The sequence below is a fragment of the Caretta caretta genome, chromosome 13, assembly GCF_965140235.1.
Source record: "Caretta caretta isolate rCarCar2 chromosome 13, rCarCar1.hap1, whole genome shotgun sequence".
Lineage (NCBI taxonomy): Eukaryota > Metazoa > Chordata > Testudines > Cheloniidae > Caretta > Caretta caretta.
This window is the reverse complement of record NC_134218.1, coordinates 2,432,136-2,456,790: the sequence shown is the minus strand read 5'-3', so window position 1 is coordinate 2,456,790 and position 24,655 is coordinate 2,432,136. Positions and strand designations below refer to the sequence as shown.

General features: G+C 47.3%; 3 protein-coding genes across 6 annotated transcripts in view; 2 read left to right on the top strand and 1 right to left on the bottom strand.

Moving 5' to 3' along the window:
- Nucleotides 1-4,212, top strand: part of HCK (HCK proto-oncogene, Src family tyrosine kinase) — a 39,665-nt gene extending 35,453 nt beyond the window's left edge. For all 4 annotated transcript variants that reach the window (XM_048819478.2, XM_048819477.2, XM_048819479.2 and 1 more), the window contains 3 exons: nucleotides 770-923; nucleotides 1,272-1,403; nucleotides 2,548-4,212. In XM_048819478.2, coding sequence (XP_048675435.1) covers nucleotides 770-923; nucleotides 1,272-1,403; nucleotides 2,548-2,750 — 489 coding nt within the window. In that variant the 3' untranslated portion in view covers nucleotides 2,751-4,212. The remainder of the gene's footprint in view (nucleotides 1-769; nucleotides 924-1,271; nucleotides 1,404-2,547) is intronic.
- A 1,971-nt stretch (nucleotides 4,213-6,183) lies between these two features.
- Nucleotides 6,184-24,655, top strand: part of TM9SF4 (transmembrane 9 superfamily member 4) — a 26,031-nt gene continuing 7,559 nt past the window's right edge. Inside the window, exons 1-10 of the mRNA XM_048819469.2 lie at nucleotides 6,184-6,278; nucleotides 16,785-16,898; nucleotides 19,029-19,128; nucleotides 19,734-19,902; nucleotides 19,994-20,120; nucleotides 21,755-21,878; nucleotides 22,872-22,990; nucleotides 23,203-23,314; nucleotides 23,944-24,014; nucleotides 24,508-24,640. Of these exons, the coding sequence (XP_048675426.1) occupies nucleotides 6,258-6,278; nucleotides 16,785-16,898; nucleotides 19,029-19,128; nucleotides 19,734-19,902; nucleotides 19,994-20,120; nucleotides 21,755-21,878; nucleotides 22,872-22,990; nucleotides 23,203-23,314; nucleotides 23,944-24,014; nucleotides 24,508-24,640 (1,090 nt within the window). The 5' untranslated portion in view covers nucleotides 6,184-6,257. The remainder of the gene's footprint in view (nucleotides 6,279-16,784; nucleotides 16,899-19,028; nucleotides 19,129-19,733; nucleotides 19,903-19,993; nucleotides 20,121-21,754; nucleotides 21,879-22,871; nucleotides 22,991-23,202; nucleotides 23,315-23,943; nucleotides 24,015-24,507; nucleotides 24,641-24,655) is intronic.
- The window catches only part of PLAGL2 (PLAG1 like zinc finger 2), a 26,952-nt gene continuing 23,127 nt past the window's right edge, over nucleotides 20,831-24,655 (bottom strand). The window contains exon 5 of the mRNA XM_048819481.2: nucleotides 20,831-21,500. Within this exon, the coding sequence (XP_048675438.1) occupies nucleotides 21,477-21,500 (24 nt within the window). The 3' untranslated portion in view covers nucleotides 20,831-21,476. The remainder of the gene's footprint in view (nucleotides 21,501-24,655) is intronic.

Genomic DNA, 24,655 nt, shown 5'->3' with positions numbered 1-24,655 from the left:
TTTAAGGTCAGGCTTGACAAAGCCCTGGCTGGGATGATTTAACTGGGAATTGGTCCTGCTTCGAGCAGGGGGTTGGACTAGATGACCTTCTGGGGTCCCTTCCAACCCTTATATTCTATGATTCTATGATTCTATGAGGGGGGTCAGCAGAGATGGTTCCACGTGTGCAGTTATAGTGAGATTTGGAAAAAGATTATCGCTGAGGCAGCTTAAAAGCAGACATGAGCCTAGTATAGTCCCACAGGTCTTGATAGTAGAGTTGAGGGCCTGTGGCAGCAGATTTGGGTTATGATGATGTGCGCACTAGCTCGTGTGTGAGTGCTCGCAAATTCATGGGTGTTTGTGTGAGTCCATGTGCATGACGGTTGGTGAACAGGTTATATCCCAGCTTCCAGTTCATGGAAATTTGCAAAGTCTGGTTCTGATACTTCAATTCATCAGCCACTGTCCTCTGCCATCTCCCCACAATGCGTGTAAGTGGTGCATAAGCCTCGTGTTGACCCTTTGCAGAGGGCTGAATGCCACCCAGAATCCTGGTCTTTGCCTTCATTGATCCCCTGTCTTGAAGCTCAATGAACAACCCTTTCCTTAGGGGACAGGGATTTAGTCTGTCACCGCAGTTCTTCCCAGAGAGAGAGGATTCACTGCGCACTCATTGTTCTAGTCCTTGATTTCCAGGTGCTTGTTAATGATCAGCTAATGTCTTTCATGGTGCCCATGGATAAGGTCTGTTTCTGTGGCTCACAAACACTTTCTCCCCTTTCTAAAGGTTGCGGAAGGAATGGCTTTCATCGAGCAGAGAAACTACATCCACAGGGACTTGAGAGCTGCCAATATCCTGGTGTCAGCCACCCTGGTGTGCAAGATTGCAGATTTTGGACTGGCCAGAATCATTGAGGATAACGAGTACACGGCCCGGGAAGGTAGAGAGAGCTGCTGTGGATGCCATGCACAAATGCAGCTTGCATAACCTAATAGACATGACAAAATGCACATGGACGGCCAAATTCAGAGGTGATGTGTAAGATGGTGTAACTTAGACTCCCTTAGGCCTTCTTACACCTACCTACCCATGTACACGGGAGTCTGAGTTGGCGTAATTTGCATGTCTAGGACATGTGGAAGAAGTTACCACATAGGTTAATGTAACATGGAGGCTACTTAACTTGCATCTCCATACATCCTTCTGTTAGTTACTTATCTTGCTATGTGCCTCACTTCTGACCGCTTGGCATGTGAGTTACACCTGACAATTTTGATCTATTTGCCAGGTGCCAAGTTTCCCATTAAATGGACTTCACCAGAAGCCATCAATTTTGGATCTTTCACCATAAAATCAGACGTCTGGTCCTTTGGAATCCTCCTGATGGAGATAGTTACCTATGGGCGGACCCCATACCCAGGTAGGAAGTTGAAATGTCTCCATATGCTATTCTTGGCTTGTCCATATAATCTACTTCTAGCTGAAGTTAGAACGGTATCAGGGAAGGAAGGGTGCCTTGAGAACTTTGAACCACAAAAGCTGGGGAGCAGCGTCTGAAGACAGGATCATGAGCACAGAGTTCCAGGTGACAAAGCCTTGGAACAAGAAGTAAAAGGCAGAGTACCCTGGACATGGTGCGGTCACATCTCTGACCAACATGTATTATTCATTCATCCACGTTTGCTGTTTGGGCAGGTACCAGCCCAGACTGGATGGTGTGAAAGATTGAAACCCAGCTGGTGCTCTTAATTTAACCTTGATTACTCACTGTTTATAGCCTAAAAATACACTCCAGTTGAAATTGGGAGACATCAAAGTGCACAGAGCCCAAAGCAGCAGCCCCAGTTTTAGAGACTGAGAAAGGGCCATGAAATTAAGGTCTGTAGTTTCAAAGGTGTCCACTAAACTTAGGTGATTCCACTTCTGGGCACCCAGCTTGAGACACGGCTTGATTTCAGAGATGCTTAGCACCACTGACTGTGGACGGTCTGCACCTTTGAAACTCAGGGCCAACGCCAGGTACTTCAGAGGGAATGAACAGAACATGTGATCCTCAAGTGATCCATCCCCTGTTGCCCATTCTCAGCTTCTGGCAAACGGAGGCTAGGGAAACCATGGATGGACCTGTCCTTCATGAACTTATCTGGTTCTTTTTTGAACCCTGTTATAGTTTTGGCTTTCACAGCATCCCCGGCAACAAGTTCCAAAAGTTGACTGTGTGTTGTATTAAGAAATATTACCTTTTGTTTGTTTTTAAACCTGCTGCCTATTAAATGAAGAGTATGGTATTTATTTTTGGAGTGTTATGCAGAACTGGACTTCATAATTGATCTCTCTTATTGGGATAAAAAATGATTATGTTAATACTGCTTTGAATGTCATTGTCTCTGATTGCTGTACCTTTCCCAGGTAGTGGTATAGGGGCTTATCCCCACCCCCTCTTCCTGTGTTTTCTTCCTGTCCCTGTGTCTGGGGATCACACTTCCTAAAGGGATTGTTAAAAATCAAAATGAAAACACCTGTTTTAATACTCGGTTTCCCTCCTGTCTATTGTTGTGTTATAGGGATGTCTAACCCAGAAGTGATCCGTGCCCTGGAGCGTGGATACCGAATGCCGCGCACAGAAAACTGCCCAGAAGAGCTGTATGACATAATGATGAGATGCTGGAAGACCAAACCAGAAGATCGTCCTACCTTTGAGTACACACAGAGTGTTCTGGAGGATTTCTTTACTGCAACAGAGAGCCAGTACCAGCATCAGCCTTAATGTAGAAAATCCAGGGACAGCAATGAATATCCATAACTGTGCATACTATAGTACCTGTAATATACACACTCAGTCTGTTCTTCTCCTGTCCCATCCCTCCCTTAGTATTCCTTTATACATATTGCCCACTTCCATCAGCCTCTTCTTAGACACCAAAGATTTCCTGACACTGACTTGATTGAAGTTGAGAGGCAGAATGCAGTAGCATTACATTTCAGCCTCCTTGGGCTGTGAACTCCCTGGATAAGCTAAACACTGTTAGGCCTTGTTAGTATTTAGGTGTGAGACTGCTATGGAAAGTCCATTGCTGCAGAAAGTCTTCAGCAGATGGCTCCATTCCCTTTAAATCCATATAGAACTATTTCCCTAGCATAGTTCAAGAAGGGACTGTGATGTAGAAGGTGCCATCTTTCCAACGAGAGAGAAAACTGTGGGCTTGACTCTATAAAGATCCCATGATGCTTGTTTGCTTTATGCAGATAGGATAACAGAGCAAATTACATTATGAATAACTACATTCTGACTAAAATCTCCCCATGCAGTTTCAAATGAATATAGTTTTCACTCCTCATCACAGTCATGTGTTGGAGTTGTGTACTGTTAAACAGCTGCTGGATTTCACCCTAGAAGTGGTCGCTTGTAAAGTGATTTGTAAAAGGCTTTAGGATCTCTGGATGAAAGGTGCCATGTAAAGCCTCTTTCAAACCCATTTCTCTTTTGTGATGGTTTCCTGCATGGATCTGATCTGCATCTTCTTGTGGGTGAACTATTGGCAAGTGCATTAACTAAACTAGATATTGAGCTCCTTGGAGCAGGAACCTCATCTTTTTACAAGACACGTCAAATGCCTTGCACATATATGGTAGTTTATAAATAACAGACATTGGCCTGATTTCCCCTCCCCACCCCCAGTTGCTCTGGCATAACAACAGCAGAATTTTGATTTTTCAACTCTTTTCTTGAGCTGTTTCTGCAGGTTTTATAGTGGCACCTTTGTGATTGTCTGAGAATTACAGGAGTGTTTCCTAAAAAACATGTTAGGAACACGATGCTCGGGACTGATATATTCTCATGCATTTTACAATGTAGAGTAGGTGGCACTGGAAATCTGAAGAGAAAGTAGTTAACTTCAGTGATTCCATCCAATTTGTTTCTCTGGGCAGGGGAGGATAGCACAATTTGCAGTTTAATAACTTGCATTTCTATGAAGGAACCCTGCATTTCTTGCACACTTATTTCAGGTTTTTTAGTATTTAAAGATAGATTATGGTGGGGGGGAGGAGTGGAAGGGGTGGCAGGAGTGAGGATAAAGATTTTTGACATGTTTAAGTCTCTCTTTTTCGTAATGAATTTTTGAGATAGTTAGGTGACTTTCCCCGTAACAGGAGAGAGACAGTGGAGGATGTGCTTCTATCTCAGCTTTGATTTTCAGTCAATAATTATTAAAACATTTTGCATTGTTTGTGGCTTTCTTTTAACATTGTATATGTGGAGCAGGTCCTCAAGGAATCAATTCTGAAGCACTTAGAGGAGAGGAAAGTGATCAGGAACAGTCAGCATGGATTCACCAAGGGCAAGTCATACCTGACTAATCTAATTGCCTTCTATGACGAGATAACTGGTTCTGTGGATGACGGGAAAGTAGTGGACATGTTATTCCTTGACTTTAGCAAAGCTTTTGACACGGTCTCCCACAGTATTCTTGCCAGCAAGTTAAAGTAGTATGGGCTGGATGAATGGACTATAAGGTGGATAGAAAGCTGACCAGATTGTCGGGCTCAACGGGTAGTGATCAATGGCTCCATGTCTAGTTGGCAGCTGGTATCAAGCGGAGTGCCCCAAGGGTCGGTCCTGGGGCCGGTTTTGTTCAATATCTTCATAAATGATCTGGAGGATGGTGTGGATTGCACCCTCAGCAAGTTTGCAGACGACACTAAACTGGGAGGAGAGGTAGATACGCTGGAGGGTAGGGATAGGATACAGAGGTACATAGACAAATTAAAGGATTAGGCCAAAAGAAATCTGATGAGGTTCAACAAGGACAAGTGCAGAGTCCTGCACTTAGGATGGAAGAATCCCATGCACCGCTACAGACTAGGGACCGAATGGCTAGGCAGCAGTTCTGCAGAAAAGGACCGAGGGGTTACAGTGGACAAGAAGCTGGATATGAGTCAACAGTGTGCCCTTGTTGCCAAGAAGGCCAGTGGCATTTTGGGATGTATAAGTAGGGGCATTGCCAGCAGATCGAGGGACGTGATTGTTCCCCTCTATTCGACATTGGTGAGGCCTCATCTGGAGTACTGTGTCCAGTTTTGGGCCCTACACTACAAGAAAGATGTGAAAAAATTGGAAAACGTCCAGTGGAGGGCAACAAAAATGATTAGGGGACTGGAATGCATGACTTATGAGGAGAGGCTGAGGGAACTGGGATTATTTTGTCTGCGGAAGAGAAGAATGAGGGGGGATTTGATAGCTGCTTTCAACTACCTGAAAGGGGTCTCCAAAGAGGATGGCTCTAGACTGTTCTCAGTGGTAGCAGATGGCAGAACAAGGAGCAATGGTCTCAAGTTTCAATGGGGGAGGTTTAGGTTGGATATTAGAAAAAACTTTTTCACGAGGAGGGTGGTGAACCACTGGAATGTGTTACCTAGGGAGGTGGTGGAATCTCCTTCCGTAGAGGTTTTTAAGGTCAGGCTTGACAAAGCCCTGGCTGGGATGATTTAGTTGGGGATTGGTCCTGCTTTGAGCAGGGGGTTGGACTAGATGGCCTCCTGAGGTCCCTTCCAACCCTACTATTCAATGAAAGAAGGCCTGGTATTACCTGTTTCTAGCTACTGGTACGTACCCTGTCCTCCCTTGGCTAATAGAGGGAGAGACCTCAGGTTTCAGGGCACGGTCTCTTCCTTCTGGGATTTACCCCAACAGAGGTATCCAGTATTGCCAATGCCCATTGGTGCGGCTACCACCTCTCTGTCCAGCTGGGGTCCCATCAAGCAGCGTAACAAGGGTGACAGATTGCTATCATTACGCTCCAGGGTTAACCACACAGGGCCGCGAACGGGAATATGTCACACTGGGCTCCCTGTACCCTCTGCTGCCCTCAGTAAAGATGGCGCCGAGTGTTACAGACCCGCTCGCCGGGCCTGAGGCTGAGCCCTGCTGCCCTCAGTAAAGATGGCGCCGAGAGTTACACACCCGCCCGCCGGGCCTGAGGCCGAGCCCTGGTGCCCTCAGTAAAGATGGCGCCGCAGGCAGTCCTGTCCCCGGAGCTGGGCCCGCTGTCGGTAGCTAGGGCATGGGGCGAGGGAGCGTAGCCCCGCGGAGGCAGTGCCTATGCTCGGCCGGGGCCCGGCCTCGGTCTTTCTTCGCTCCGCCTGGAGGGCCCGGCCCAGATCCCGGCTGCCCGGAACCGGCTTCCTTCGCCCGTCGCCGTCTCCATGGTGATAAACTTCCCCAACCAACCACTAACTACTTCCGCTTACGTCTGTCCCGACACGTGGATCCAAGATGGCGGCATCGGGGGCCACGGTAAGCGGAGCGGCGCGGACGGTGCCTGTCAGGGCTCGGTACCAGCCTCCCCGGGGCGTCAGCGGCGCCCGGCGGGCCCGAGCTCCGGGCCCGACCGCCCTGCCCCGCCCCGGGGCTTGTCCCGGCCTCTCCCTCCGGGGCCTGAGCTGGGCGGGGGCCGGGGCCCCGGGACGGCTGTGGCGGGGCGAGGGGGGAGTTTCGAGCCCTGGCTGGGGGGCAGGCGGGCGCCGGAGGCTCGGCGGGGGCGGGTCTTTCGCCGCCCGGGTGGGGCCTGAGGCTGCGGGGAGCCTGGGACCGGGCTGGCTGCTGGGCTCGGTACTGCCGGGGGCGGGGGGCCCATTGAGGCCCCGAGCTGAGTGCTGGTCGCGGGGGGGGGGGGGGGGGGAGTATGCTGAGTTTCGAGACTTTGGGGGTTGCTTTGAGGGCCCGGGCAGGGCGTTGCTGAAGGAGAGAAGGTGCGGGCGCTGGGGCCCCGGGCTTGATCGGGGCACTGCTTTAATTCTGCGGCGCAACCCGGCTGCTTGCTGGGGAGTCACCGCTTCAGCAGCTCCCAGAACACTCCTCTCTCACAAGCGTCTCCTGAAATGAACCTAGCTGTCCGTGGGATTTGTCCCCTGAGTTGATCACACAGAGCAAGAGGCTCTAGCCCGAAATAACTGTTTTCCCTTGAATTCTGCTTCCTCTGAACTGTGGGGAAATAAACACCCTTCGCATGTGACACTGACTTGACCGATGCAAACTCTGCACAGGCCAGGCTTTAACTCAGGAAAGCCTGAAACGCGTTAGGCCTTTTATGCTAGTTGGTAGCAGCACTTTCTCTAGCCCTCTTAGCTCTGTGGTTCCTGTTACAAGGAATAATCCTGAGTTTAGTAGAATCACAGAAGTTGTAGGTGGGATAAACTCGTTACTTTGACTTGACTAGGAACAGTGGTCGTGTTCAGGTTGAGCTTAGTTAATAAGCGTTAGAGCCCAGCCTTGGGTCGGGCATTTGACTGGTCCAAAAATAATGACCAAGTATTGTCAAAAACAATCAAATATTTTAAAGCACTAAGTTATTAGAAGAATAAAACAGAAATAATAAGATTGTATGGTCTCCAACAGGCTTAGCCTTAATTAAATACTTATGACTAATTACAAAAAACAAGTTAGTTAACTGAATTATTTTAACTCAAAAATGCAGAACACAGTGAAATGAAGTCCTAAACAAAATGAAGGAATGGCATCGTAGTGCAATCAAAGAGGTAGGTAGGCCGGCAGGCAGGCTGCTGCCTGCATCCAGGCATTCTTTTTGGAATAGTTGACAGTATTTGATTATGGTCAAATAGGCGGTCAGTTGATCTATGACCAGTCAGTTGATTGGCTTGCTAAGCCTAACCCAACCTAAACTTTTCCTAGTCAGGACAAACCTTAAAGTTTAAGAGTAGCAGCCGTGTTAGCCACAAGTCCTCCTTTTCTTAAAGTTTAAATCATCCTATCTTCCCTACCCCTGCATGAGAGGGAGATGGGTGTGTTATGTTAAACAGGAAAGTTAGCATGGCTGTTGATGTCCTTATCACCTCCATTCACTAGCAGACTGCTTTGTGGAATGATTTCTCTGCTGCCCTGTTATTTTACATTTTATGCAAAAAGATTAGATTGTTGCTGTAAACATATTTCACAAAGGTGGCTTGTAGTTAAGAATTTTTGACCAAACATCCTTTTGTGTTTGTTTTTTCCCCGTTCTAAGACAGTGGTTCTCATATTTACTCTGCAGAGCTGCTTCTTTCTTAGTGATGAACTGTCACAGTCTTCAAGGAGTCTTCCTGCTTTTGTAATCCAGTCTGAGACCTTGTTTATTCTTTATGCATTAGACATGCATCTGATGAAGTGGGCTTTAGCCCATGAAAGCGTATGCTCAAATAAATTTGCTAGTCTCTAAGGTGCCACAAGTCCTCCTTGTTCTTCTGGTTTATTCTGCACTTCAAAAAATACATAAACCTCCCACTGTTCCACCACTACCAGCAGAGCTCCACAATTGATAGGAACAATTACAGAGCTAATGTAGGCAAGGCTCCTGTGTCTCTTTCCACTGTGGTGTCTAAACCTGCCCAGTGCAGATCTAGATGGCATAGTGGTAAAATGCTGATGCCCTGTCTACACGAGCATTACCACTGGCAGTAGTGAATTGGAGATTTCCCCCCAAAAGCTAATACAGATACAGGTTTCTAGTTATGGTTTCTAGAGCGGTTTTTGACCAATACATCTTTTTTTGAAGCCCCTCTTTGCCTTTCCTACTTTGTGTCGTAAGTGGTGCAGGCTGACACGAACATTGGAGGGGGTAATAAATACACTGGAGAACAAATCAAAAGCACAAAGTAACTTGGAGACAATAGAGCAGTGTGGACAATTCCTAATTATTAGCTGTATAACTAACTTCCAGAGCTTCTAATCAGGTCAGGGTCCCATTGTACTGGGTGTTGTGCAAATATAAGACAGTCCCTGCCCAAAAGAACTTGCAAGCTAAAGCCCTGTACCTATGGACAGGAAATAAACAGATCAGCAATAAGACAGGAGGTGTGAGGATTGAGCCAACCAGCTATATGCATCACAAAGCAAAACTATTTTCATGTGTCCTCTAATACTCTTAATACTATTTTGTATGGAACCAAACATTTTAGCCGACTCAGGTCGGATTGGGAGGGAAGTGTCCATCAGACCAGGTGGCCCACAATATGAAAAGGTTGAACTGTTCTCAGTAATGGCAAAATTGAGAGTAGGACTCTTTTATGTAATCCATTTAACAGGAACATGGACTTAGGCTGAACACTTAGTGCCAGGTTTAACGGGGGATTATATTTGTGTGTCAAATATTAGTGCAAGTTGTAGTAATAAAACTAGATATGTATAGCCACCTTCCCTCCTTGGTTCCTGGAGGTCTTCACGAGCATTAGTTTATTACACCTCACAAAACATCCCAGGGATGTAGGCAGGTATGACAGATGTGGGAAAAGAAGTCCGTGAGAAATCCGGTGACCTGCCTGAGGTGTCACCGTAAGTCAGTGGTGGTGCTTTTTTCTATCACTTAGCGTCCTTTTGTGGAAGGATGCTCATACCGGTTCGGATATAGATAGATATATATATAGTGTGTGTGGCTTATACATGAGCGACATCAACATACTTTGTGGATACAAGTGTTGGGGCAGTGATAGCTGGGAAGGGATGTGTGACGTGTTCTATGTCGTGTTAGGGCCAGAGGATGCTATGGGAGATTGTTTAAAGATTCTTTGCATGGAAGTACTGGAATTTTCATCTATTTTGCTTCAGAAATCTATATTATCCTGTTTGTTCTTTTGCTGTGGAATTGTTCCTTTGCCCATTTAGAAGGCTGAGGCCTCTGGGCTCTTTCTTCGGTGTAACTTAAGTTGCTCAGAGGTGTGGAAAAGCCACCCCCCGGAGCGATATAAGTTACACCGGCCTAAGCACCTGTGTGGACAGCGCTGTGTTGGCGGGAGGAGCTCTTCTTCTACCGCAGCTCAGGGAGGTGGAGTAATTATGCCGACGACGGGAGAGTGCATGGAGCGTCTGCCCTAGCAGCAGAGCAGCTGTGTCACTGTAGCTATTCTAGTGTAGACTAGCCCTCTGTTTTGTGTAGAGGTGAGAGCACAGGAGGCTGTTCACAGCTCCCCAAGTGTCAAAGGGACAGTCTGCAAGCAGCGTGAATACAGCATTTGTCTCCTTGCCAAAGGCTTTCAGTGGCTCTACTGAGTGCATGTGAAAGCTGGTCAGAAATGTAATAAAGATGAGCTTGTCCACACAATTGCCATGAATATCTAACAAGACTGCTTTAAAAACACTGGGACACACTACATAGGTTTCTCTTCTCTATTTTGCTGGCTTTTCTTCCAAACGTGGCTTTATGTGAGTTAAAAGGGGCCTGGCACTGCCCCTAGCATAGAGGCCGGAAAGATGCACACTAACTGAAAGAGCAGATCACACTGATGTTTTTCCCTTTTGTTGTGTATATGGTGTCAGTCACCACTGAGCTCCCCTCCCCCTCCATTTCCACCCTTTGAGTACACCTGTAATATTGTCACTGGGTTTGCAAGTGAACTTCGAAACTGTGGTCAGAAGGAAGTCCCAAAGCAAGCCCTGTGTAGAGCCTGTGATACGACTAATGTTACTGCCATCTGAGGTTAGCCTGTGTGAATTATGGTCCTGGTCTTGGTGCTGTCCCCAGTAGACGCTGCTTGCTGGCAGTCTTGGCAGAGAGGCCACTGCTTTGAATGGGCTTTGAGACTGGCTTTTTCACCCCCCTGGAGATAGTCCCTCCAGATTAGGCTTGAGGCATGTTGGCAGACAGGCATGGAGAGAAGCTTGCAGTGTATTTGTTCTGTAGATAAACTGTGGAACTCAGTCTCTTGTGCTGGCATCTTCAGTGGCTGTAAATTCTCTCACACTGTGTGCATGCACTTTTTAAAATATAATAAAAACATCTAGTAAGCTCCTGTCTAGCCAAGACACAGGCGGGGGGCTCAGCTATAGACAAGTGTCTGTTTTGGAAAGCACTAACAGATTCACAGATTAACTGGTGGCTGTTCTTAATGACTTCATAAATTAGATTCATAACCGTCAGTGGAACTTCCTGCTGGAATTGTTTGCTCATGTTAAGTTTGGTGATTATTCAGAAGGAACTTCTTGGAGAGAATTTGGTATGTGACTCTGCCTGATGCCGTTCAGTGCTGAGTTTCACACCTGGAAGAACGTCACTTGTCTGGTGGTATGATTATTACATTGTGTAGTTGGGAGGACCTTGTTGACACACATCAGGAATTCCTGGTGGTGATGGGTTCACTTAGCCTCACAGCAATAAGGGAGTTCTCTCTCTGGTCTCTCTCAGTGAGATTTAACTTCCAGGTCTGCAGAAAAGCATAGAATTCCTGTGCAGCTCTCTGCTTGTGGAGAGATCTTAGAAGTAGCCTTGTTTGAAAGAGAGTGCTGTTGCTTTTTCTGTGCTTTCCTCTCCTCCAGATTTTGTTGTGCCTGTCCCTTTGATGGGTTTATCACAATGGAACGGGGACAGTCGTTCTTGTCTGGCTATCCAACTTCAGAGTGAATGCTGCTGCTCTAGCTGCTTGTTTTCTCTCTCATTTGCGGCTTAGTGGTTTTGTGAGAAACTAAATAATGAAACTTAGGGCTTGTTTATACTACCACCCAGGATCGATCTAAGAGATGCAACTTCAGCTACATGAATAGCGTAGATGAAGTCATCGTGCTTAGATATACGTACCGCGGTGTCTTCACTGTGGTAAGTCAACAGCTGACACTCTCCCGTCAACTCTGCTTGCGCTTCTTGTTCTGGTGGAGTACCAGAGTTGACGGGAGAGTGCTCAACGGTCGATTTATCGTGTCTATACCAGATACAATAAATCGACCTCCGCTGGATCGATCGCTGCCCGCCAATCCAGCGGGTAGGGTAGACAAGCCCTTCGTCAATCATGACTCTCGTGCTTAAAGGTTTTCTATTGGGATCTGGAATTATGTAACTCCATGGTACCACTTGTTGCCACATGGTGCAACTTCCCAGTACACCAATGGGATTTTCCATCACTAGAGTGATTTTTCTTTTTGAAATATACAATGGAGGTCTACTTTGATGTATCAATCAGAATGTCATGCAGATGTTTTAAGGCTCCTTTACATTGCCAAATTGGTGTAAAGGACAGTATGGCCTTATAAATGCTTACAGTGCTTTAATGATTAGAACTGGTCTAAATTTCCTATCAAAGTGTGCTCCATGAACTGTTTGCTACTGACTTTTCTGGTCAGTAGCCAATATAAATCGTGAGTTTGATTCCCCAGCCCTCGCTTGCTTTTCTGTTGCCTGTGATGTAACAGTGAGCATATGGCTGCATATATTTGTTGACTAATAACTAGAAATAAAGAGTCAAACCTAGCTACATTACTATTAGGCAAGGGGGTTTGGGGATTTCCTCCAATGCTCTCTACTCCCATTGTATTGTAGTTTAAATAAATTACCAAAATAATTTAAACCAGAGTGATTATATTGCATTATTTTGACAAAATATGCAGAATTTTAAAATATCGTGTACAGAATTTTAATTTTTTTTAGTGCAGAATTCCCCCAGGAGTAAAGTAAGCAGAGTTGTTTTTTTAAGGAGGCAGGACACAGTCCTACAACCTTTTACTCATTTAGCTTCCGAAGAAACCTAAAGGAGTCTCACATGTGGAGGAACTGCTGGGCTAGGCCTTGGAGTTGAGCAAATCGGTTGGCACATGTCCATATTGTTGCAGCTATGTTTCTTTTTTGTCTCAAAACAAGGAAGCAGACCTGCAAATGTGAAAGCAAAGGTCCTGATACCAGCATTAACTCCTTCCATTGTACATGCTGCATGTTGTTGTTCATTGGACAGCTATGCCAGGAATCTAAACTGGAGAATTCCGTAAAACCCCACCTGTCTCCCTCCTCCTCTTTGTCCTCTTGGCTTTACCTTCAAGGCCTTGCACAATCTCATCTCTGCCTGTTCTGTACCTTTGCTCTTGTTCTCGCCTCCCAATCCTCTCTCCTTAAGGTTCTCTGTATCTGCAGCTCTCAGCTTCACACCACCTTTCTGGCTGGCCCTTGCACCTGGAACAGTCTCCTTCTGTCAAATGTCCACTGAAGACCTGCTGCTTCCTCAAATCCTTCCTGTCATGCCTCCAGGCCTGCTCATTTCCTGAGCCACACTCTTGTTTTATCCAATTACATTGTAAGCTCCTCAGGGCAAGGTTTGCACCTTACTCTGTTTTGTAAAGTGCAGGGTACGTTTCTGACACTATATAAACGTTAAGTGCAGTGGCTGTGACAGAGCTGGCAGCTGTGTGATGCAGAGCAAGGGTGATTTCTCCTCTTAGCGTTTTATCCGCCTATGAGACCTTTTTCATCTTAATGGCACCAAACCAGGGTTCATGCAGAGGCTTACATTATAAAGCGTTTATACTCTAGATTATTGGATTTGGGGAATATTAGTAAAGCTGTAATCTTGTGTTGCAGTTGAATGAATATGGGAAATCGGAGAACACCCCTGTATTTATTTGTTGTTGTGACAGGGTGTCTGTCCATTGCTTTGCTGTGCATCTCTGTTCAAGGTCCTTTCTGTTGACTCATGCTGGCAGCCAGAGCAGGTGGGGCCTATTAGCTCCAAGGGTACAGAAGGCAGAGGGGAAATAGAGCCAGGTACAGAGGGGCTCTGTAGGGGAACATAGGAATAGCTAATTTCAGGAGGAAGCTTAGCCTGAGGTTTGTTACTTAAACTAATGATAAAGAAAACTCTGGGAAGGGGTAAGTATTTAGAGTGTGCTTACAGATATTGTAGTGCTTTATCATAGACTCACAGTTTGGGATAGATGTCCTCACTCGTCCTCCTTGTTGTGGGACTGTGCTTTGTCATGGTTGATGGGCAGTTGTGAATTTCCAGAGGCCAGCATCTTCTCCTCACTGCTCTGCACTGTGTCCACTGCCTCTGGCCAAAGAGGTCTGACTTGCATTAGTTTCCTCGAGCCTGCCAATACAGCTTTTGTTGGACAGAGGCGGTGCGTAGCTTCTACAAGACACTCCATCTTCAGAAGCAGGCGTGTCCTTCCTCCACATACTCCCAGACCCTACTCACCCACCCCAGCAGCTAAACTCTGTCCCAGACTGTGATCCACCAGTGCAGCTTCTTCCCCTTTTCCTCGTCTAGCCCCATGTCATTTGGCCAGCCTGTTCCCTCTTTTTTCTATTTTCTCCGCTCTCTTCCTGTTCTCTCTTGTGCTTCCTTTCACCACTTTCCCCTAGCCTCTGCCTATAGACATCGTGACCCCAGCAGAGTGACATGGACTTTGCTGCTTCTATAGGGAAACTGCACGGGAAAGTGTTGACCATAGATTTGTCTTCACTGCACTGTTAGCTCGAGGTATAACTTGAATGTCGCCCCAAACCTGACCCCATCCCTACACAAATCTCTAGCTTGAGTTAAGTGGTGCTTTAAACTCCAGCTAGTGGACCCATTAAGAGGCATGGGTTGATGCTTGAGTTTGCAATGTAGGGGAGGATGCAGCTACAGGTTATTCTCCTGAGGGCATTCTGTGAAGAAGAAAAAATTCTGCACCAAAAAAATAAAAATTTTGCGCACAGTATTTTAAAATTCTGCAAAATTTTATTTGCCAAACAGCGTGGCATTGGGGAGCACAAGCCATGGGCTGCACAGAGGTGGGAGATCACTGTGTAGCTCCTCCCCGGGACACGGACTCATTGGTGAGGCTGCACCCAACCCAGACATCGCGCAAGGACCGGGCTGCCCCAGAAATACTTCAGGGCCATGCCAGGTGCACCAGGTGTGAGCAGGCAGGCTCAGCAAGGCAGGATCCATGTGTGGAGGGACGTAGTGTGGGGGTGATCCAGGTGTGGGATGAGACTGTCCTGTGTGTGGGGCAGTCTGGGTGCAGGCAGCTTAATGGGGGATCTGGATGCACAGGGGCTTGTTGGGGGGGTTCTGGGTGCAACAGTAATAGGACTCTGCAGGGGGGTCCAGGTGAAGATGGTTGGGGCTCAGTGCGGAGGAGGTCTGGGTGTGTGGGGATAGAGCTTGGCAGGGGGGTTGGGGTATGGAGGGTTCAGTGGGGGGGGGGGGGTCCAGGTGCTGGGTTAGTGGGCTCAGTGGGGTGGGGATCCAGGTGCAGCTGGTTGGGGCTCGGTGGGGGTGGGGATCCAAGCACAGGTGACTCATTGGGGTGGTCTAGGTGCAGGGGGATTGGGGCTCATCGAGGGGTTCTGAGTGCGGGGGCGGGAACTGAAGCTTGGTGGGAGGGTCTGTGTAGAGGGGGTCTGGATGCACAGGAGTTGGGCAGATGGGGGAGCAGCTCCCTGTACAGCGATTTTTTTCCCCCTCCCTTGCAGCTGAGGAGCAATGGGTAAAGGAAGCTTGGGGGGAGGGAGTTTGCAGAACTTCCTGCAGCTGGGGGAGAAATCTGTGGGTGGGTCTGACCTGGCCCTGGATGCTGTGCAGGAGAAGAGGAAGTCCAATCAGATTAGCAGCTGAGCCACCCCCTGGGTTTTACCCTGTCCTGCCCCATAGCAATTTACCTCTCTGCCAACTGCCCTGGGCACCTGAAACTGTAGGCGCTGACTTCCCTTCTGCCCGATGGGTGCTCGACTCCCACCTCTTCCTGCCCATGCACTGCCCTCGCCCCACCCCCATTCCACCCCTTCCCCAAAGTCCCTGCCCCACCCCGCCTTTTCCCACCCCAGTCCCGCCCCTGCCCTGCCTCTTCGCCTCCTTCCCTGAGTGTGCCACGTCCCCGCTCCTCCCTCTCCCTCCTGGAAAGTCCTAAGCGCTGCCAAACAGCTGTTAGGCGCCGGGGAGGTGGGCAGTGCTGGGAGGAGCGGGGACGCGGCATGCTCGGGGCGGGGGGGTGGAGAAGGAGGTGAGAAAGGGGGAGCTTGGCTGCCGGTCGGTGCAGAGCACCCGCTAATTTTTCCCTGTGGGTGCCCCAGCCCCAGAGCACCCACAGTCAGTGCCTATGCCTGAAACATACTGCTGGGGAGGGTCACATGACCACTGTTGTGGCTTCCCTTTGCTTCCCCATCAGAAAGTCATTTTTCTGCAGGGAAGCAAAGAAATCTGCAGGGGACACGCATTCTGTGCATGCGCAGTGGCGCAGAATTTCCCCAGGAGTAAGGTTACAGCTGGAGTTAGCACCATTCATGAGCTGCTAATCAAATTGCTGTGTGCAACTCACGTGTTGAGTGAGAATGTTGTTTTGCAGTGTGGCTGCTCTTATTTGAGCTAATTGTTGCAGGGAAGATAAGTCCTGTGAACAGCAGCCCAGAGGTTGCTGCTGGAGAATTACTGAAGTGCAGTCCTGGCTAGTGCCGGGTCTAATATCCTGCTCTATAGCGAAACATGGAGTTACCAGGGTGAAGAATAATGTGTATTGTACTTGTATCAGCCTGGGGATTGTTACACACCTATCAGATTATGTAGTGTGCAGCAAGAATGTAAAGGTGGGGGGAGGTTTCAGATACAGCATGCCATGGAAAGGCGTCTTTGTAGGGAGTGGAATGAGAAAAATGGTGATGAGATCATCAAGTGTCCATGGTCAACTGCTTCAGAGCTCTTGTTATCCTAGATCTGTAGCACTTTGCAGTTCTGGTCTATAGTGTATTCCACCTAAGAAATTTGAAGCACTTCATGAATATTAATTGAGCTTCACAACATGCGCCTGAGGTAGGTAGACAGGGAAATATTATCCCTATTTTAAAGATGGAAAAACAGAGGTGGAAAGTGATTTGCCAAGAGTCACAAAGTCAGGAATAGAACCCAGTTCTTCTGACTCGGTTGTACTTGAATTGCTAGACCATGCAGCCTTTATAAATGTCATTAGCGGACTGGGGGTTTCTTGTCCACCATGTCACCTTTCTTCCATCGGGTTTTGCTCTGATCTGTGTCCCCCAGGTGGTGCAGCCGTGATATCTCTTTTCCTTTTCAGGAAAGGCCGATATGTTTGCTGATGCTGCTTGCACTCTTTCATGAGACAAGCTCCTTCTATGTACCAGGTGTAGCTCCAATCAACTTCCACCAGAAGGATCCCGTAGAAATCAAGGTAGGATGGATTTCACAGGAACAAAAATGGCAAGAGGGAACACATTTATTTATAGCACAGTAGCCAAGTTGGACTACCAAAGTCAAGCTTTGGAATCTTGCCTCTAAAATTCAGTGCTCATGTAAAATGTCAGTAAAAAGGGGCTTCTGGACCATACCTGTCGTCGTCGTCCTCCTCCTCCTCCTCCCCCCTCAAAGTCCCAACTTATTTTTTTATTCTCTTCAGTTTCTCTCTTGGCCACCCATTTCTTCTCTCAGGTATTTCTTTGAACCATGCAAACAGCTGCACCAGAAACCCTGCAGACGTCACTCTGCTTGGCACAAGAGATTTCCCAGCAGCATTGGTTACAAAGTGAAAGTAATCAAAACTTCTCTGTCTCCAATATTGTGCATGATATATGCATGAGGTAACTGAGTGAAACTGCCATCAGGGCAGTTCTTGGGCTACAAGCAAAGCGTGAAGTGGCTGTGTCCTGAAGATGATGGGATAAAGCCAAGGATAGAACGAAACACTTTCAAGTTGTTGGTTCAAGTCAGTTCTCACGAGCTCTCTCCCCATGCCAGGAATAAACTGAAATCCACAATATGCCCCCACATCCTTCCTCCAGACCTCAAACGCCCACGAAGATGGCAAAGGTTGCCGACACTCCCACACAATGTTATTAATATCCAACTCTGGAACTGTGTCTATCCTGCTGGGAGAGAGTTCAGACTTGCTTTCTAGACAGAAACAGTCCTAAAGCCATTTATTTATTTATTCTAAAGCTGTGGGCTAAATTGCTTACAAGGCATCCAGAAAAGTAGATGTCTGTGGGGATGTTGGGGTTGTCTAGTCATATACCAAGCACAGTGCAACTCATTTTTTGGTCACAAATCCCCTGACCCAAGCTATTTTAAGCGAACAAGGCTAGCTCGGGGCTACAGTAAAATCACAAAGTAGCCTCAGGAGGAATTGGATTGGAATAGCAACTCTCAAAAGGATTTCAAAAGCTACATGTGTCCTCCAGCAGTGAGACCGGTTGGCAAATCCTCCTGTACGTTTCCATAAGTGAGGCTGGCTTCAGTTACAAACAGCTCCTGTTTGTCAGAACAGATGTGCCCTTTATACTGGATCTCTGCGCCTCAGTTGTGCCCTACATTTTTGTGGATGCCCACCAGCAGTATTCAGTTTTGTCAGTATCTGTTGTCTTCAGAAGCAGCTTCTGCTCAACTCTTCATATAGGATTGAGGACATGACTAGGGCCTGGTCTATACTACAAACTTTTGTCAGCACAACTGTGTTGGTCAGGTGCACAGAGGGTGATCTCTGACCACAACTGTGAGTAAAAGCATCCACTGTAGAAACAGTTATTCCCGCAAAAGTGCAATTTTGCTTGGATGAGCTTCCTCCACCCTGGGAGTGCTCTGCCAGGATAGTTATACTGGCAAAGTGCACCTTGTGTAGAGCTGGCCTAGGATTTTTCCAAAGGCAACGACAGTGGTCACACCAAACCATTTTCACAAACTTGTGACCCATTCATGTGCTTCAGAAAATAGGCATGGGAGAGATTCAAGAGGACTGTAGTTATAGGGGAGTGACATATTGGGCACATCTGCGTCAGGTATTTCTTTGCTACTTAAAAATGGGGCTGCTGCAGCAGGTACGGCACATAAAACTATTAATAGGCTGCAGAGGTGAAGAAGTCTGGACTTAACCATAACTTCCATTTCCCCTTTCCTAGAACAGGGCTCCAAATAAAGTTCACTCCCCCACTGCTGCCCAACCAGCCCCTTACAAACATTTCATACTCAATTCTGGCTCTCTGGTGCCCTAGTTAACTTTGTGATCGTTCCTATGCTTAAGAGAATTGCTCCACGAAGCCTGATGTAGCTGGTGGAGTTGGTAACCTTACAGACTTCAGTTACTGGAGCAGGTTTTTCCTACGCTTAGTGGATTAGTTGTTTGGTGGTGGTGGGAAGGGCAGTTCAGATTGGCTTTCCCCCCACTGAGACTATCTTAGAAAGTGTGTTTCCCTTTGAAATTGGTCTTCTGAATGAGACTTCAACTTCCAACTGATGTAGGGAGCATAGGAAATGGTCTGAGTTTTTAGCGGGTCACAGAGGGGAAGATAACAGCTGCTTCTTTCTTCAGGCTGTGAAGCTCACCAGCTCACGAACCCAGCTGCCATATGAGTACTATTCATTGCCTTTCTGCCAACCCAACAAGATAACGTACAAGGCTGAGAATCTGGGTACGTACCCATCACACAGCATGCTCTCTGTATGTAAATATGTTGCTGTCTAGGCCCGTGCAATCTCATAGGCTGAGCAATAGCAGCACCTGTACTTGGAACGCAGTAATATTTGCAGCCCTACCTCTTGCATGGTGTGGGTGTGAGTGACTCCAATGTGTGCATTTTAAGTGGGAGAAATAATTGCAAATGCAGCCTATGATAACCTGTGAATTAAAAGAGGGGAGGCGCTCTCCAGTGTACCATGCTCTTCTTGCTAGTTGATTAGAGGCAGCAGCAGGAAGCTGGAATTCCCAGTTAGCCAAGAAGTGATGGGAAACGCTTCTTTGATGGACCTACAGAAATAAGAACCCGCCAATGTACTTGGTGCTTCAGACAAACAAGACAAGATCCTTGCTCCAAACTGTTCTTTCGCATCTCTTTCCATACAGTCAGCATCTGCTGTAACCTCTCCAGCTTCCGTAAGACTCTGCTGTCCATACTGTAACTCACTGAAGTTGCCCTCATTGCTCCATGATAAACAGCATGCTAGAAACCCGATGGCAGAATCAGTGTTGCTTGATAATGGTATCCCTCACTCCTCCCATTGTGTCTCTGTTTCCCAGGTGAGGTTCTGCGGGGGGACCGGATAGTAAACACGCCATTCCAGGTCTTCATGAACATAGAGAAGAAATGTGAGGTTCTGTGCAACTTTCCCAACAAGCCAGTCACCCTGACAATGGAACAGAGCAAGCTGATTGCAGAGCGTATCCGGGAGGATTACTATATCCATCTGTGAGTTGCCACCGAATCTCACTGTGACAGGGTTGGGTTGGAATTGCTGCGCTGTGGGCTGGTTTGATTTGAAAATGTTGTGTATTTTCAGTATTGCTGATAACTTGCCTGTGGCCACACGGCTGGAGTTCTATTCGAATCGTGAGGAGGAGGAGAAGAAGGAAAAAGATGTGCAGTTTGAGCATGGATACAGGCTTGGTTTCATGGACAGTAATAAGGTAACCTGTGCTTGAAGCTTCCTGTATAAAGCCTCTGTGGGATCCCTGAAAAAGCCTGTTCTGGAGAACCTTGTGGGCCTCCTTCAAAAAGAATAAAGTGCACCATGATGTTAGATGCTGCCACCAGGTGCGAGGGCTGGAACTGCTGCTGAATGGCCGTATGCAGGACGGAAATATGGTGTTTTAGATCCTCAGGCCTAGGCGATGTCTTCACTTAAACCACTACAGCAGCATAGCTGCCATGCCGCTGGAGCGCTTCAAGGTAGACACTCACCACAGGGATGGGAGGGTTTCTCCTGTCGCTGGAGTTAATCCACCTCCCAAAGAGGCAGTAGCTAGGTCGATGGAAGAATTGTTCTGTCAACCTAGCGCTGTCTACACTGTCAGCTTCGGTACGTCACTCGGGGATGTGGATTTTTCACACCCCAGAGCAAAGTAGCTGAATCAGTCTAATTTTCTAGTGTAGACCGGCCCTGAGGGAATGGAAAAAGGAGTTAGAGAAATGGTGTGGCCTATTGATTAGGGGACTGGGAGCCAGGGCTCCTGGGATTCATACGTAGCTCTGCCACTGATTCACCAGATGACTGTGAGAATGCTTTGGGTGTCAGTGTCCCCCTCTGTAAAGTGGTGGTAGTTACTTCCCAGGAGTGCTGTGAGGATTATCTAACGCTTGTAACTTGCTTTGAGCTCCTTGTATAAATGCCACTGAGTATTTCTCACAGTATTTTTATTAACAAAAGGAACTGGCTGGAATACAATCATGGAGAGTGTATTAATTCAGTTTAGAGAGCAAAAATCAGAATTCACTTGAGTAAAATCCAGTTGTTTAAGTGTGACGCAAACAAATATGCTTAAGGAGGTGGGTAAAGGGCATATAATAGTAGGGAAAATAAAAAGACATTGGTCAAGTTATAAGAACAGCCACCTGGCTACTTTGTGGAGATTTCAGACTTGTGTGCAGTTGTATGTGTAGTTTGCAAGCACAATTACCATTATTGCATTGCATTTGCAGTGATTGCATGTGCCAATAGCCAGCTATGTGCCTGACTCATCGTTTGTTCGTGCACATGCTGTAATTGTGTGTGCAGTTGCACATGCGCTTCTGATCACTGGGAACCTTTAAGCTCTTATGGATGAGGGAAGCCTTCTGTGCTTTTATGGAGCTGCTGTGCTTTGCCCATATATGATCGGGGATGCAGTTGCCTTGAAGAAGCATGTGACAGCCAGGACCCCTTGCAGTATATGTATTTGGTGTACTACAGAAACATTGTAGAGCAGTAAGTTCAAAGGAGCACCTCTTGCTAGTGGAGTCGTACCATGCAAAATGCTGTTGAACGGTTGGCTGGGTTCTGCCCCTTAGAAGATCGCTGGTCGCCTGATCTGAAATGGAGTGAAACATGGTCGTTCTTATTCTGATCAAAAGCCTGAGATAGTTACTGAGAAGAGAGATCCTGTTCCTTCTCTCTGAGAGCTCAGAGAGAAATAGAGTGCAGCCTTGCTGTGTAGCCCAGATTATCTGAGGCTGTTGGAGTCCTTAACCTTCTGGGGAATGTGCAGCTGTTGCCCCAGGTGTTGTCCATTTCTCCCTTGGGCCACTAACACTTCTTTTTTTTTTTAATGTCAATCTGTTTTAGTTCTACCTGCACAACCACCTCTCCTTCATCCTTTACTACCACAGAGAGGAGGTGGAGGAGAATCAGGAGCCCACCTACAGGGTTGTGCGGTTTGAAGTGATTCCCCAGAGCAATAAACTTGAAGGTAAATTATGTAGTCTACCCTGGCCTGTAAGGATGGCAGCAGAGCTCCCTACAGTCACTGCCACCTGCATTGCAGGTCCAAAAAGGAACCTAAATCCCAGGTGGCAAGTTCCAGTTGAAAAGCAGACTTGGACATTGGACTGAGGGATTTTGAAATATGCCCCAGTAAATAAAAGCACCTGCTCTGATACAAAAGCAGTGGGACATGTGCTTGAAACTGAAATGAACCACATGAGAAAACTGATCAAAGGAAATATAATTTTGCATAATTAACCTGTGCAACTCATTGCCATCAGCTTTCACTGAGGCTAACAAGGTTCAAAAAGACAGCAGACATAGACATTTATATGGAAAAGGAGAACGTCCATGGCTACACTGGATGGAATTTTAAAAAATTTCTTAGATGGTATATAAGTCCACCTTTTTCAGGGCATGAGCAACCTCTTGCTGTTGGGGGTTGGAATGAAACTCTATGGGTTCTGTTATCCTATGCACCTTCCGAAGCAGCGTCAGATATCGGACCCTGTTGGAGACAGGGGATGGAAGTAAATGGACCTTGGTCTGATCTAGTATGCTAATTCTTATGATCCTGCTACCTCCCTGGGCATGGGAGGAGGTGGGGGGTTGATGGGTCTTCAGTGTTTCTGGTGGAGCTGAGGATCCACCTGCTTATTTCTCTTCCAAATGCCTGTCTTATGAGACTCTGTCTCTATAGCCTCCATCTTTCCAGCTAAGGAGGGGCCTAGCCAGGGTTCCTTTCAGGGTGTATGAATGCTGGTCGTTTATTGGGTGAAAGGATAGCTTTTGAACAATGCAGAGCTGCGCTCAGCCACCAAGGGAGGGAACTTGCTGTCCCCTCAGTGCATTCTGCTCTCTTTGGTAAGAACAAGACTGTGCCTTAGATGTCTGGGGGAAGCTTGATTGCCCTTCCCTTTGTGTGGCGGAGGGAAATGCTAATGTGGTACATACAATGTGTGGATGTTTTCTCCTGTAGATCTGAAGGCAGATGAGAAGGGCACTTGTATACTGCCTGAAGCTGCAGGCTCAGCCCCTCAGGAGATAGATCCCACTAAGAAGAACCAGCTGCTCTTCACCTACTCTGTCCACTGGGAGGTGAGGGAGTAAGGAGGGACTTGGCTGACCTGTACCCTGGGATGAGGGAGGACCATGTGCTGGGCTCCAGAAAGAAAAGTGCCATGGGTGTCCGTGTTGCAGACAGGGGAGTAATGAGTGGTGCGCGGGTACAGTGTGATGAGTGAGTAGGGGGAGCTGATGGCTTTTGGGGTGTCTTATCAGTTTCCGAACATGCTGTTCTGTTCCTCCAGGAGAGTGACATTAAATGGGCTTCTCGCTGGGACACCTACCTGACCATGAGTGATGTGCAGATCCACTGGTTTTCCATCATTAATTCAGTCGTGGTTGTCTTTTTCCTTTCAGGTGAGTGAGACCTTGGGGTGGGGGGTTAATCTCCCCATTGCTAGCCACTGGGGGTCAGGAACTTGTTTTAAACGTCAGGGCAGGTCTGAATTCCCAAATAGGAGCAGTAAATAAAAAGTATTGCCAAGGGTCAGTTTGTGTAAAACTCCCACCCCAGGCAGCTCCTTTTGGAGTCAGCCCTTGGCTCTTGTTTCTTGTATGGTCCAACTGGACTTTGTGGTGGAGGAGTCCATTCACGCTTTGACTTCTGCCACGCACCGTGCTCACGAGTATTGGTGTGCAACTTTCTCTGCCTCTTTGAGTTCCACAGCTTAGTAGGGAGACTGGGAACAAATCTGGAAAGACAACATGGCCTTGTTTGTGCATCAATACTATTCTTTGCCCTGAGGGCTTGATCCTGTGCTCACTAAAGGCAATGGCAAAGCTCCAGTTGACAGTGGTGCAGGAGTAGGCTCTGGGAGAGCAGCTGCGTTGCCTAAGTCATGTCGCTTGGGACCACGCATAGAAGGAATGAGCCAAGGAACTATGAGTCTGAGTTGTGCTTCTGTAGCATCTGGGAGAGTAGCAAGGCAGGGTTACTTGGGAGCCTTATAACAATGTCTCATTCACTCTGGGTTTGTGTGTTTTAGGTATTCTCAGCATGATCATTATCCGCACTCTCAGGAAGGACATTGCCAACTACAACAAGGAAGATGACATTGTATGAAATGTATCTGTTCTCCTGGGGGGGAGCTGTGTAAAACCAGAACATGTGGGAAGGGGCCCTTCTCTGAAGACCTGATGCATTTCCCCGACCCCCACTTTGTTAGAAGCACTATTGAAGGTGGGAGGGGCAGCTCTGTAATAAACTGATGGGGAGGATCGGATGGTTAGGTGAGCTACTGGTGCATTCAGCAGCTGAGCTGCTCAGCCAAGCTGCTGGGGGATCACTACCACTGACTTGATTAAACTCTTCCAGACTTACTGAGTAAGTAATTAGCTCAGTAAACACATGTCCTGGTATGTGACAGTCCAGATCTAAAGCTGTGTTTAGAGACCTTCAGTTTAAAACCCAAAAAGAATGCAGGATCTCTTGTCAGAATGATGGACTCCCTGAAAGGGAATTGGTGTTGGGAGAGTGTGACATCCCGAAGGAGCCTGTGTTTCCATTTGGGTGATAAAATCTTAATGCCCCTTTTCTGGTTTTGCTACAGGAAGATACAATGGAGGAATCTGGTTGGAAACTTGTGCATGGAGATGTCTTCAGGCCTCCACAATATCCCATGATTCTCAGCTCGCTACTGGGCTCTGGAATTCAACTCTTTTGCATGATCCTGATAGTTATCTGTGAGTATCACCACT